This window comes from Schistocerca cancellata, chromosome 3, assembly GCF_023864275.1.
Source record: "Schistocerca cancellata isolate TAMUIC-IGC-003103 chromosome 3, iqSchCanc2.1, whole genome shotgun sequence".
Lineage (NCBI taxonomy): Eukaryota > Metazoa > Arthropoda > Insecta > Orthoptera > Acrididae > Schistocerca > Schistocerca cancellata.
Window position 1 is genome coordinate 285,118,984 of NC_064628.1, and position 14,256 is coordinate 285,133,239.

At 42.6% G+C, this 14,256-nt stretch overlaps 1 protein-coding gene across 1 annotated transcript in view; it reads right to left on the reverse strand.

The window, feature by feature from the left end:
* LOC126176273 (CREB-binding protein-like) overlaps positions 1-14,256 on the reverse strand; it is a 172,806-nt gene that overhangs the window by 91,187 nt on the left and 67,363 nt on the right. The window contains exons 11-12 of the mRNA XM_049923422.1: positions 5,945-6,062; positions 5,560-5,614 (exon numbers count right to left, since the gene is read on the reverse strand). Of these exons, the coding sequence (XP_049779379.1) occupies positions 5,560-5,614; positions 5,945-6,062 (173 nt within the window). The remainder of the gene's footprint in view (positions 1-5,559; positions 5,615-5,944; positions 6,063-14,256) is intronic.

Sequence of the window (14,256 nt, forward strand, 5' to 3'; positions counted from 1 at the left end):
GATGTCACCTCGTATATATCAATTACTGTGCTAGTTAGATCCTCTACAGGAACCAGCATTCTTTCATTTGACGAAATGTGTCTTTTCTGTCCTCCTCCTACCAAAACCATACACATGGGGTTCTTCTAATGTCATATGCAGCTGCAGCAACTGTAACAAGCTTGTAAGGCCAAGCTTCATGGTCACAGTCATAAATGACACTTTATCACAGCTAAGTCTCAGGAGTCATTTGTGGACACCATGGTCAACAATGCAATCATTCCTTCGGCCCCTAAAAAGGTAGTCTGTCAATATGCCCTTCAGTCTGAGGACTCCATGTTGGAATAAGTTTTGAATACTGCACAGTTGTTCCAGTTTTCTCGAGCCACTGGCTGCCAGTTAAAGGTTTGGAATGTCGTTGCCATTGTTGACAACGTATGCTCTCGGCATGTGGAGCCTTGCGCGCTGGAGGAAGTGGCCACAGTACAAACAGGTTCATCAGGTTGCTGCAAGCAAAGAAGTCATCAGCAGCACAAACAACAAATGCTTCTTTCAATGTGTCCCATTTGTTTCATACAGCACGAATAGGCGGCCTGTCCCAGGTGGAGGACCACTTGCCACAAAGGTAGAAAGAAAGGTCACATAGCAGCATTATGTCTCCTCAAAGGAATCAATGGACCTGGATATTCAATCCATTTTGTCAATGCCCCCCATCCCCGCATTATGTCATTGGGAGTGATTCAACTGATTTCCACAAGTGAGTGGGCTATGCCCCTAGTGATAGTAAAGAAATTGTTGTCAGCTTTGGCTTTGTAGGGACTTCAGGTCCCCTCCCTGGCCAAGAGAAATTGTTCACTATGTTGGGTGAGGGTTATTTCTTTTCAAATATTGACTTGCCCCAAGCCTACCTACCAATTCCATTGCACGAGTTATCAAAAAGGTTGGTTTAGGCCTCCACTAGTATTAGCATTTAATGTTTGGGTTTGCTAGTGCACCAGCCATCTTTCAACATTTTTTTGGAGCAGATCACGACAGTTGTTCCCCGCTGCATTAACTTTCTTAATGATACTGCCATGATGGGTGTAACCACGAAGGATCACCTACGTCACCTCTGTTCTTTGTTTAATTTTCTAGAGGGTGTTGGCCTCAAATGTGATTTCACCAAGTCTCAGGTTTTTAAGCCTTCCATTGTTTATTTGGGTATTGAAATTTCTCAGCAGGGTGTGCACCACACGGAACTACACATTGCCAAAATTACAGCTTTGTCCCTTCCATTACATTTACAAGAACTGCAGGCGTTCCACGACAATGTGGTATGCTATCACAAGTTTAGTTCCAGATCAGCTACTGTCACCTGTGCCTTGCGCCTGTTGCTTTGGAAAAATACTCCTCCTGTTAGGTGTAGAGATGGGCAAAACTGTTCTTTTCAGAGATTGGATCAGAACTGTTCACTCCCTGAAATGAATTAGCTCTTTTTCATGACTCACCACTCATTTACAATAGAAAATAAATGGAAGGCACATTGCCCTTTAAACTTGGTTTATTCCAGTACTATACCTGTATTTTGATCTTATTTGATCCTATTTTGAAGTAACACAGATAATGAACAAGAATTTTGTATTGTTTATTGAAATTTCCACGATATGACAAAGTTTTTGATTATCGATTTATTTTGCACTATCGTGGTTTTTTGGGTGATCGGAAAATGTCGTAACTTGAGATTTACATTAACAATATATTTGGCTATAATGTATTAAAATTTCATTAACCTCATACAAATACATCGCAAGCCATATATTTTTAAAGGGAACGTTTCCTTCCGAAGACGCCTAAAATCGCAAAATCCGTACCAGAATAAGAAAAAAAAATATAAATTTGACTGTAAAACGAAAGTGCTGCATATAGCCTTACGCAGAATAAAACAAGGAAAATATTGGTGTATCACATTTTGCGATACGTTTATCGGTTCGCTCGTAATTAAAGCGTAAATTCGAGTGTCCATAATAAAAATCCTATAGTAAGAGGAGTCATCAGGAACCTAATCTAATCAGTTTAAACAAATAAAAATAAAATAAAAACAATTCATGTATACATAACATAATAATGTAATATACATAGCGGTATTACTACGAAGAACAATATCCAGTAGGGACGAACTCCGATGCAGAGGCGCTGAGTCGAGCAGGTCGAGCCGTGAGCTGTATTACTGCGTGAGCTGAGACCGCAGAGACCAGAGTGACACCTGAGTCGCTTTGCTCAACGCTCTGGCTAGAGTCGAGACGGTGGGGTGAGCGTTGAGCGGGCGAGTTCCGAGGGTGGGGGGAGCGGTGAACTCACCCGCTCCGAGACAAATCGTCCGTTCTCTTGCGAGCAGGTTGTTGCAAGTAGTTCCTATGTTATCCGCTAGGTGGCTCTCTGTCCTGTTGCTCGCATCAACTGCCCAGAGGGCAGGACGTGCGACTGAAACGATCACCGACAGAGTGCGATGCTAAGTTAAGCTGCGCCAGACACTGCGCGCGGCAGAGGACGCACAGAGACGGCACGGCCTATGTGAAACACAAAATACAATGGGGCACTGCACAATGCAGGCAGCCAAGGTAGAAGCAGACAGAGGCCAGCGCTGGCTGTGTTGTGTGGCGTGCACTGTGCTCTGACCAGCAGAGGCGCTGCTGATATGCTCCGTCTCTCTCTCTCTCTCTCTCTCTCTCTCTCTCTCTCTCTCTCTCTCTGCCGTGGGAAACGTTTGGAGCTACCGTTCTTTTTTTCTGAATCACTGATTGTTCACTCCTTTGAAAGATTCAACTCTATGAATTAGTTCAAGAGCGGATCCCCCATCTCTAGTTAGGTGTACAGCCTGTGAGCATGTTTTCGTGCAAGTGGAAGACAGTCTTCATTCGGTACTGTGTCTATCAACATTTCAACCAAGCAAGTGTATGGTCCTGGCCGAAGACATGTCTGAGTACTGGGTGGGGGTTGTCGTGGCTCATGCCCATTCCGATTGCTTCAAACAGCCTCTTGCCTCTGCATCACAAACACTCAACTCGGCTCAACAAAATTATTCTCAGATGGAAAAAGAAACCCTCACTATCATCTATGCTGTGAAGAAATTTCATGTGTTCTTGTATGGTGCAAAAATTTCATTTAATAACCAACCATATGCCCTTGGTTTCCCTGCTTATCCCATACGCATCCTTCCGGGATCTTCAGTGTTGGGCTCTGTTCTTGTGCTGGTACAATTATGAAATCTACTTTTCAACATACTTCACAACATACAAACACAGATGCTGTCTCTTGGCTACACATGGACCCCGACCCTTTGTTTGGACAAAGCAGTTGCTTTGTTTTCAACTGGATACAGAGGCGAAGCACACGGCAGACAGTTTTTCTATCCTCAATTTCCATATTGTTTCTGGTGTGGCAGGGGATCCAATGCTCCAGCAGGTCGTGAGCAAGATACAACGGGGTGGCCCGACCATCTGATGGGCCCGGCATCTCAATTATTACGCATTGCGCCCATTGTCTCTCTCCATTGGATGGTGTTATTCTCTTGTTGACGGGTGGATTTAATCACGATTCCAGCAGCCCTGAGGAGAGAGGTCCACTGTTTAATGAGTCCACATTGCACTTGCTTGGTTCTTTCTAGACCCTTCCTGTATGTTGGCAATTGATGTTTTCTTTTATGTCGTTTGTCATCCATCAGTAACAGCAAATGTGACAGTCACGACCCTCCAAAGATGTTCTCCATCAAAGGCTTGCCTTGCAATTTGGTTTCGGACAACGGTTCTCAGTTCATTGTACAATTGTTCACGGACTTCTGTACCCACAATACCTTTTGCCATGTGTAGGCACCTCCTTTCCAATCACAGTCGAACGGACATTTAAGAAACAGATGTGAAAATACCTGGCAGATTCTCCCACTTAAGCTCATACAGAACAACAACGATTGGGGCCAAGAGTCCTGCCGGGCTACTGCATGGCCGTCAGCCGCTGATGCTGCTCAACCTCTCACTGCCCAGCAGGTGTCCCCCAGCAGTGCCAATTTCATGGAAGTTCACGCCCAACATAATTGTATGGACAGTGCCCCACTGGATTCCAACTGTTGTCCGAACCCGGTGCGGACACCATGTCTTCATAGTTTGCACCAATATCAGCTCCCAGCACACCACCAGAAACAGTTTTGCCCGAGGATGAGCACAGGGCCTCCTCTGCAGGCTTCGGATCCAACACCGCCCACTCATTCACTGCCACCCTCTCATCCGGTGACGCCCTTCCATCCAGCACCCCCTGCTTACTCTTCTTCACCAGCCTGGCCCTCTACCCCAGTGGTTGGGGCTTCGTCCACACCAACAGCAGTTCTGCTTCTTATGGTTCTGCTTCCTGCAGCCGGAGCTGGCCCCTCCCTCTGCACTGCCAGCAGCAGGGTTAACAGCAGTTCACTGTCTCCAGGACCTCTCCTCGCCACTTAACCATCATTGCTCCCAGCACTGGTGCCCTCCATCGTGGACCCCGACTTCAGAATAGCCTCTCTTTCATTGTCAGACCTGTCTACCGGGCAGGATGATGGGATTACATCATCTCAGCAGTTGCAGCACTGTGAACAGACACACTCTTGATGTCCCCCCCCCTCCTCCGCTCCTCCCTTGGCAAGGGAGCAGGAGTGTATTACAACTGGTTACTGCGCATACTGTGGTCATAAACCAGAGCATGGACGCTATCGCCAACAGCACTCACCTGGTCTGCTGTGCACACACACACACACTGCAACACAAATGGCGCGTGCTGGGAACTATATCTTTATACATGCAAAATCGGGCCACCAAGCTCGGTTGTCAAATATACTCCAGTCATGTGATTACTCTTTATGTACTCACAGTCCGATTGCCACTCCATGATGCAATAAAACTTAGTTATTCAAGACTGTATGTTTCCTTGTATTCCTGATGAGGGCAATTACAATCAATTCCTTGTGTTTTGGAGCTTGTGGAGGTCATCAAAAGATTACATTTTGGCATACTTTATATGAACTCTTCAAGCTAAATCTCTGATGGCAGGATTTCATGACCACACAAAGACTCAGATAAATGGCAAACAAAATTAACTAGAAAATATAAGTTACTGCTAAAAATGGATCAACGGTAGCTACTTCTGGAATGGGCTTATTAATGTGCTATGTGCTCTGGATGCAAAACTATTCTGATTTTACTTCTAGCAATTGTTTCCCTACCTCCATTAAATGGAATATAGTGAACATGAACAGTAGAACTCTCCACTTAATTTATATATTAACATATTTTACATTTGCAGTTACCCACTTTGGTGCCTTCTAAATATAAAAACTCAAAAGGAAATTATCTTTGCAGCAACTGCTATAGCTACTTGCACCTAAATTCACAGGATACTCAATGATGATGATGAAACATGAAGGTAAGCTGTGGTCCAAAATATTTAATTTGTCATCACTCTTACATGTATTAATACAATACTCTGCAATACACAAATGCACATTTGTTCCATGTAGAGATTAGTTTTTTCGACTTGGCAGTCACAGTCATAATAGTTATGAAGAGGGAAAGTACTTACCTAGTTCCTTCTGAATCTTGTATATCTTTTCAGCCAATAGGTGATAGTACTCCGACTAAAAAAAAAAATTATTACTTTGGCATTAAAATACAGAAAAAAGAACAATATGAATTACTCTACATATCAGAGACTTTATTGGTTTAGAAATTGATTTTTATGTAATAACTAAATTGCAACAAATTTTACTGCTATTTCAATTTAACCACAGCATGTAAAATTAATGTTTACATTTTTTCCCCAAGGTAACGTAAAACAAGCATATTTTGACACAAACTAGTTGCACAAATGTGTTTCCAATACATTACATGTTACAAAATTTCTTTCACTGTTCTTAATATGTTAAGACTGTATTAGAATAAAACGATATGAACACAATTCCACTTACCCTAGAATTAGCCATTTCATACATATCTCCTTCTACTTTTCGAGCATACGCTACAAGGTTGTACATCCTCTTGTCCAACATAGCTTGTGGATCAGGAGTTGGAAAAATTGCCTGGACACTGAAAAGTAAGAAATACAAAAATGGAAATGAATCGAGGAGTGAGACAAAGGCAGAGGGAGAAGAAGGGGGGGGGGGGGGGGGGGATGTACACAACCATTTCATTTCTTAAAACAAAAGAGGGAAAGAACAGAAAATACGATGTTTTCTATAAATCAAAACAACTGCTACTACTCTTAACCAACCATGATGTCATTTGAAATCTAATTATAAAATGAAACAAAAGGAAATAAAAGAGTAAAAAAGATAAAGTAAACAAAACCAAGCAATCCCAACATATGCAAGTCTCTTCAAAAATACTGCAAAAGGTGGTTAAAGTCTGTTATTGCAGATATCCATCTCCTGTGCTTATTTAAATTACAACAAACAGACAAGGACCAAAAAATTATTTCAAGGGCGAATTCATATTTTAATTTAGTTTCCATTTTCTGAGTGCTTGTCTTGCAATTACATTACATTTAATAGGCGTAACATATGGAACATGTATGTTAATCTTATCAAAACCTATTCAAGAAAAAATAATTCTTCAACCAAATAAAGTTGAAAGTTTTTCAAATGAAAGCACTGTTATAAGGACTTAATACCCTTTTGACAGATTACGTTGTTGATTTGTTAATACTTCAGTACAGTGCGAAACTAGCCGCTCTGAGCCCACATCATCAGAATATGGGAGCTAGCCCGCCTTCAGTGCAATAGAAGCAAATTATGAGTGATCAAGTCTCATTGCCCGCAAACATCAGAAACCATTTTTCTGCTGGTAGGGAAAGTTTCTTTACCATAATGTAGTGACAGTATTTGTATCCTACAATACCAAAACATGACATTCCAGATATATGTGATGTATTTTTCGCCACGTCAGCAGTGATAAAATATATCATCATCTTCCACCTTCACCACCTCACCCTCAACCCCATCCTCATTCTATTCCCAGTGTTGTACCAAGAGCCAATGAATGTGACCACAGAGTTGAACGGAACTTTTGCCATAAGAGTTGTCAGCCAGTTTTAAGCTGCAACCAAATGTTGCCTTTCCTTCTACCTGAAGTATTAGTCTTTTCATCTGGCTGAAAATTTTGCTCATTTTCCTCACACAAAATTGCTTTTTCCCCAATAACGAAACCACCATTAAGCAGTCTTACATTGAAAATAGAATATTCCGAAAAGTAAGTATACAGTGTACACTCAAACTCCGTAACATGTTCTTTTAGAACCACAGCCTCATTAGTAACTAAATTTATTCCATCATTAGAAAGTGAATGTAACATATTCAGTGGCTGCATATGAAAACTTTCAAATGCCATTATAGCAGAATTCCTCGACTTCTTCAAAATATTCTGCAACATACGCAACTGTTGAAAACAAAGAGTGACAGTATGTTAATACTACATAATGATGAACCTTCTTCTCTAATCTTCTCTTCCCTTTTCTCTTCTCCCTCAAAAACCTTAAAACAAATGCCTTCTCATTCTTGTATCCAGCAAATCGCTTCTTAGGCAGTCTTTAACTTTGAAAGTTCCTTCCAAAAAAATTTGTGAGTTCATTTAAGCAAATGTGGCTAGCACCAGACAGGGCTTAAGTGATCTTCAATTACTGCATTTGAAGTGCTGGCACACGTGTTCAAATATTAGGAAGTGTTTTAAAGTTTAATAATAACCTAAAAAAGACAAAGTTACACAGTTAATTTTTTTGTTTGTTTGCAGGCACCTGCCCAAAAGAACTGGCAACACTGAGATTCCCACACCACAGTATGTCTGCTACAAGAGCCAAATCAACATGACACAGCCCCTCTCCAATTTATCAATGGACTGTACAGTTTTGTTTCAGCTCCTCTAGTAAAGTGCTACAGTACTGTGGGGCACAGATTTCAATCTGTACCAGGACTGCAGACACATACACACTAACAAACAAACAAATTAAATAGAACACTTCATTTTTTCAAGGGGATCATTAAAATTTAATGACCATCCCTCATATTCACTTTGAATGTCAACAGAACAGAATAGAAAGGCACCATGACGTGGTGGTGTGTTCACACAAGATGGAATATGAAGATAACATCACTTCGATCAGTGGAACACTGAAGGATGAAAGTGAGGTTACAAAGGAGCGCTAGTCTCACAATAAAGTCAGCATATAGTACAAACATTAAGGAACTAGCAATTGTGGTGCAGCATTACTGGCAAATACCAAAAATATTCTTGATAATGAAATACTTCTCTGTGCACTCTGCAATGCAGAAAACAAGAGTGTCTCTATGTGCTCAGGTTTAAATCGGCGCCACAGAGAATTGTGAGTCTCGTGGAAACAATGACGCCACTTACCAACAATTAGGAAACTCATTAAAACAAAAGTGCATTTTCATTAAATTATATTTAAGTAAGTATTACAATGCAAAACCATTAACTGTGTGATTTTTTTGAAAATCTGCAAGGTGAACTGTTTCCACTACTGCTTTACTCAAATTGTTTACAAATGAATCACTATCATGAAAATGATTTTCACTCATTCAATCCTCTAAAGGTTCTACAATCTCATAATCAGAAAGGACTGTGCATAAAGAACTAGCCATTTCAACTTAACCGTAATAATTACAACCTCTCTCTCAACACACCTACTGCAGTTCAACAACAAGTTAACACAGACCTCCCTAGACGGCAATACTATGCAGCACTGATGCCTAGTCAGAATGTGAACGCTATGAAAAATTGTATCGAATGAGGCTCATTGGAGTGGAAAACAAAATTTGCAATGTCAAGTGCCACTCACTGTTGCAATGGAAAGGATTCATGTTCTGTTCTAAGTAGGATGCTGGTTGTAGACCTGCTTTCTAGAAATGAAAACACTTAACAACTAGCAAGCATTGGATTAATCAAATGTCTACAAATTTTTTCTGAAATGTTTGTACGACACTTAATCTTTCAGTTTCTCAGTTATATGTAGGTTTTTACTAACATGCAACTAAGTCTGTCTGCAAAACAATCCTCTTCTAAGTGGTGAGCAATGATCTATATTTCATTCAAAGCAATTTTTTCCGATTTGCTAGCTGTTCTGAATGAATGTTACAGCAACAACTTCCCAGTCTCAACAAATGTTAAACTTCCAGGAACTTAATGTTGATTAACAATCATGACCTTCCGCCACATCACTGAACACATACATCTACATCTATACCATGCAAGCCACCTTAATGTATGTTGCAGGATACCAACATCATTTCCCTCCTTCCCTATTTCATTTGTGAATGGTGTATGGGAAGGGGGTGATAAATTGCCATGTGAACTGTAGTTTCTCTTATTTTTTCACTGTGGTCATTTCACGAAATGTGTGAGAGGAAGTAAAAAGTTTGCCCATTCCTCTTGGTAGGTAAGCACTTGGAATCTGATCAGTAAACTCTGTGAAGCATAATCTCTCTCTTGCAGCATCAGCCACTGGAGTCTACTGGGCACCGCTATAATGATTTAGGACTTCACTAAATGATACCATGACATTAACATGCCTCTTTTCATGGGATCTTATCTCTCTCTTTATAATCCAACATAGCAAGTGTCCCACACTAATGAATAATACACTCCTGGAAATTGAAATAAGAACACCGTGAATTCATTGTCCCAGGAAGGGGAAACTTTGACACATTCCTGGGGTCAGATACATCACATGATCACACTGACAGAACCACAGGCACATAGACACAGGCAACAGAGCATGCACAATGTCGGCACTAGTACAGTGAATATCCACCTTTCGCAGCAATGCAGGCTGCTATTCTCCCATGGAAACGATCGTAGAGATGCTGGATGTAGTCCTGTGGAATGGCTTGCCATGCCATTTCCACCTGGCGCCTCAGTTGGACCAGCGTTCGTGCTGGACGTGCAGACCGCATGAGACGACGCTTCATCCAGTCCCAAACATGCTCAATGGGGGACAGATCCGGAGATCTTGCTGGCCAGGGTAGTTGACTTACACCTTCTAGAGCACGTTGGGTGGCACGGGATACATGCGGACGTGCATTGTCCTGTTGGAACAGCAAGTTCCCTTGCCGGTCTAGGAATGGTAGAACGATGGGTTCGATGACGGTTTGGATGTACCGTGCACTATTCAGTGTCCCCTCGACGATCACCAGTGGTGTACGGCCAGTGTAGGAGATCGCTCCCCACACCATGATGCCGGGTGTTGGCCCTGTGTGCCTCGGTCGTATGCAGTCCTGATTGTGGCGCTCACCTGCACGGCGCCAAACACGCATACGACCATCATTGGCACCAAGGCAGAAGCGACTCTCATCGCTGAAGACGACACGTCTCCATTCGTCCCTCCATTCACACCTGTCGCGACACCACTGGAGGCGGGCTGCACGATGTTGGGGCGTGAGCGGAAGACGGCCTAACGGTGTGCGGGACCGTAGCCCAGCTTCATGGAGACGGTTGCGAATGGTCCTCGCCGATACCCCAGGAGCAACAGTGTCCCTAATTTGCTGGGAAGTGGCGGTGCGGTCCCCTACGGCACTGCGTAGGATCCTACGGTCTTGGCGTGCATCCGTGCGTCGCTGCGGTCCGGTCCCAGGTCGACGGGCACGTGCACCTTCCGCCGACCACTGGCGACAACATCGATGTACAGTGGAGACCTCACGCCCCACGTGTTGAGCAATTCGGCGGTACGTCCACCCGGCCTCCTGCATGCCCACTATACACCCTCGCTCAAAGTCCGTCAACTGCACATACGGTTCACGTCCACGCTGTCGCGGCATGCTACCAGTGTTAAAGACTGCGATGGAGCTCCGTATGCCACGGCAAACTGGCTGACACTGACGGCGGCGGTGCACAAATGCTGCGCGGCTAGCGCCATTCGACGGCCAACACCGCGGTTCCTGGTGTGTCCGCTGTGCCGCGCGTGTGATCATTGCTTGTACAGCCCTCTCGCAGTGTCCGGAGCAAGTATGGTGGGTCTGACACACCGGTGTCAATGTGTTCTTTTTTCCATTTCCAGGAGTGTACTTCAAAATAGATTGAACAAATGTTTTGTAAGCTGCTACTTTTGTGACTGAATAATATTTCTTTACACTCTTCCAGTGAATCTCAGCTTATCATCTGAAAATACAACAATATAGAAAGGATAGATTGCTACTTACCATATAGAAGAGGAGGCATTGAGTTGCACACAGGTACAATGAAAAAGAATGGTAAAAATGTTCACCTCTTCTGTATCCCCACTGCATACCCCCCCCCCCCCCCCCCCCCCAGCCAAACTGCTGCTCACCTCAGATACAGTTGCATTCGGGCCTTGGTGCCCAGAGAAAACAGTGGCCATGTGTATGTGAACATTTGTAGCATTCTTTTTCATTGTGCTTGTCCGTGACTCAATGTCTCTTCTATGTGGTGAATAGCAATCTACTGTTCCCTATTATTTTTAGTCCATGCTGGTCATTCTATTATTTGAAACAGACTATCATCCACTTTTATTACAACTAGCTGTGTATGTGAAGATTTCACTTTGGATTGTTCTGGATGGTTAGTCCAAAGTATTTCACTGTTTTCCTGATTCCAGTGATTTATGACCAACAGTGTAATCATACAGTAATCAATCTCTTCGACTATTAATGTGTGAAATGTTACAATTGTTTACATCCATGATAAACTGCCAGATCCTTCACTAAAATCACCCACAGATCTAACTACTTTTCACTGCTTTCTTGTGATATTGCAAATTTCCTAAGGACACTGTCACCTGCAAACAGCCTCACACATTTTCCTACATTATCACTTGTTAACAGTAATGATACTGTAACACTCCTCTGGTGTACTAAAAAATTACTATTACAAATGTAAATGAAGACAGCAGTCAGTCACAGAATCTGTAATTTGTTATAAATTTACATTTAGACTATAACATAGTCATCATCAGTGCATTACCAGAACAGACATATAGGCACAACATAGGAACAGTCACATATTTATGCTCTGACACAGGTATGTCTATATGGCTCTTCTGGTAATGCACTGATGATAACTACATCACAGTTGAAATCTAGATCTGCGATAAATTACGGATTTTGCGATTGACTGCTGTCCCCCTTTACATCTTGATATTCAATAGTCACTGTAAATCACCAGTATCCAATGGATTTCAATTTAGTACAATTACATTTGTTAGCATCATTCCTTAGAGGTGTTGGTTCTACCAGTTAAGAATTCCTTAATTTAATCAAAAATCTGGTCTGACATTCAGTAAGCTCCTATTTCGTTCACTAACTGGCAGTGCAGAACTGTATTGGATGCCCTAGAGAAGTAAAAAATTATGGCCACCTTGGACGCCGTCATCTATGACACTCCAGGGTGATGCTCTGGATCTCATGTATACATGTACAAGCTGAATTATGCAAAATCTCTATGGAGTCCTTCTTAATTTGTATCAAGGAGATTCCTGTTCTCTAAAAGTTTCTTAGTGTGTGAGTGTAATACTACAACACACTGACATTAGTTATATAAGCTTATCCTTATGTGCAGCTTTCTGCCGATCCATCCTGAAAATGAGAATGATCTGTACTTCTTTCCAGCTGTTTGGTACCCAGAGATTTCCAATACACTGCTTCTAGTAAGGGATTAAGTTTTTCCACATAATCTGTGTAGAATCTCGCATGTATCTCATCCAGTAGAGATGACTTTTCATTAATAGACTTGTGTGAGGCCTTGCGTTGTCATGGAGAAGGAGCAGTTACTTTGCATTTTTGTGGTGACAAATGCACTGAACTCATTTCTTCAATTTCCTGAGGGTAGCACAATACACTTCACAGAGTTGATCATTGCACCATGAGAGAGGACTTCAAACAAAATAACCCCTTCAGAATCCCAGAAGACGATCGCCATTACTTTCACCAGCTGAGGGTGCAGCTTTGAACTTTTCCTTCGGAGGAGAGGTGGTGAGACACCAGTCCATGGACTGCTGTTCCGTTTCCTGTTCAAAGTGATGAACATGTGTTTCATCAACAGCGATGATGATCGACAAAAAACTGTCACGGTCAGCCTCATAATGTGCAAGCAGTTCTGCATACGTGGTCCTTTGTTGCTGTTTATGATCTTCTCTCAGGCACCAATGAACCCACCATTGAGTACCCTAACTGGTGGACAAGTGCATCAGCAGTACCAACACACACATCCAGTTGAGCAGCAAATTGTGTGTGGCCAGCTGGCTCGTGAGAGATTGGACAGGTTTGCACGACATTGCTGCAATGATGACAGATTCCTCAGTCATTGACTCATCATGCTTTTGTTCACTGCTGAGTCTCTGTAGACAATCAGCAATTGCCTATGAATATCTGCGATGCTCTTGTTTTCCGCCAAAAGAAACTCAATGACAGCTCTCTGTTTGAACAGACCTCCTTTACAGACGGTATTTTGAAGGTTAAGGCCCACAACCAATTTCACATTTCTTCCTCCGACCCCCCCCCCCCCCCCCAAAAAAAAAAAGTTTGCCGAGGAAAAAAATCTCTTGCATACTTATTGAAGGCCCCTTGTATATTCTTCCAATATCTACACCAGTTCCTACAGCTCTGACCTCATTACAGGCACTATCTTTGTTCTCGACATACAAACTGCCTAGTGTTACTCTTCCCAATCCTCTTTCCTCTCCTTGTTTATTCATTATAATGCTTTCAATTCTGTAAGGCTTCTAGACATTTACTTTCTCCATTTTCATCACTGTTGATTCCATTTTATTATATTCACTGTCTTCTGCTGCTTGTGTCTGCATTCCACTAACCATACGCGAACAATGGGAAGTTCAGGATAGAACAAGAACATTATGAAAAGGATAGATTGCTGGGGGGGGGGGGGGGGGGGGCAGCAGGCCAGGGGTGGACCACAAAGAAGGAGTAGTTCTCTCATGACTCAATACCACCCAGGACTGGAGCAACTGAATCACATTTTCCACCAGGGTTTTGACCGCGTCTCATCACCCGTGAGATGAGATATATCCTACTAACTAACCTCCCCACCAGTCCAATACCGATATTACATCACTCACCACACCTAGGCAATATCCTTGTCCAATCCTACTATACCCCTATTCTCAACTCCTCGTCTCATATCCCTACAATAGCCCTAGACACAAGATCTGTCCCATACATCCTCCCACTACCACTCAGTCCTGTCCTGTCACAAGCATCTCCTATTCCATCAAAGGCAGGGCTACCTGTGAAACCAGCCA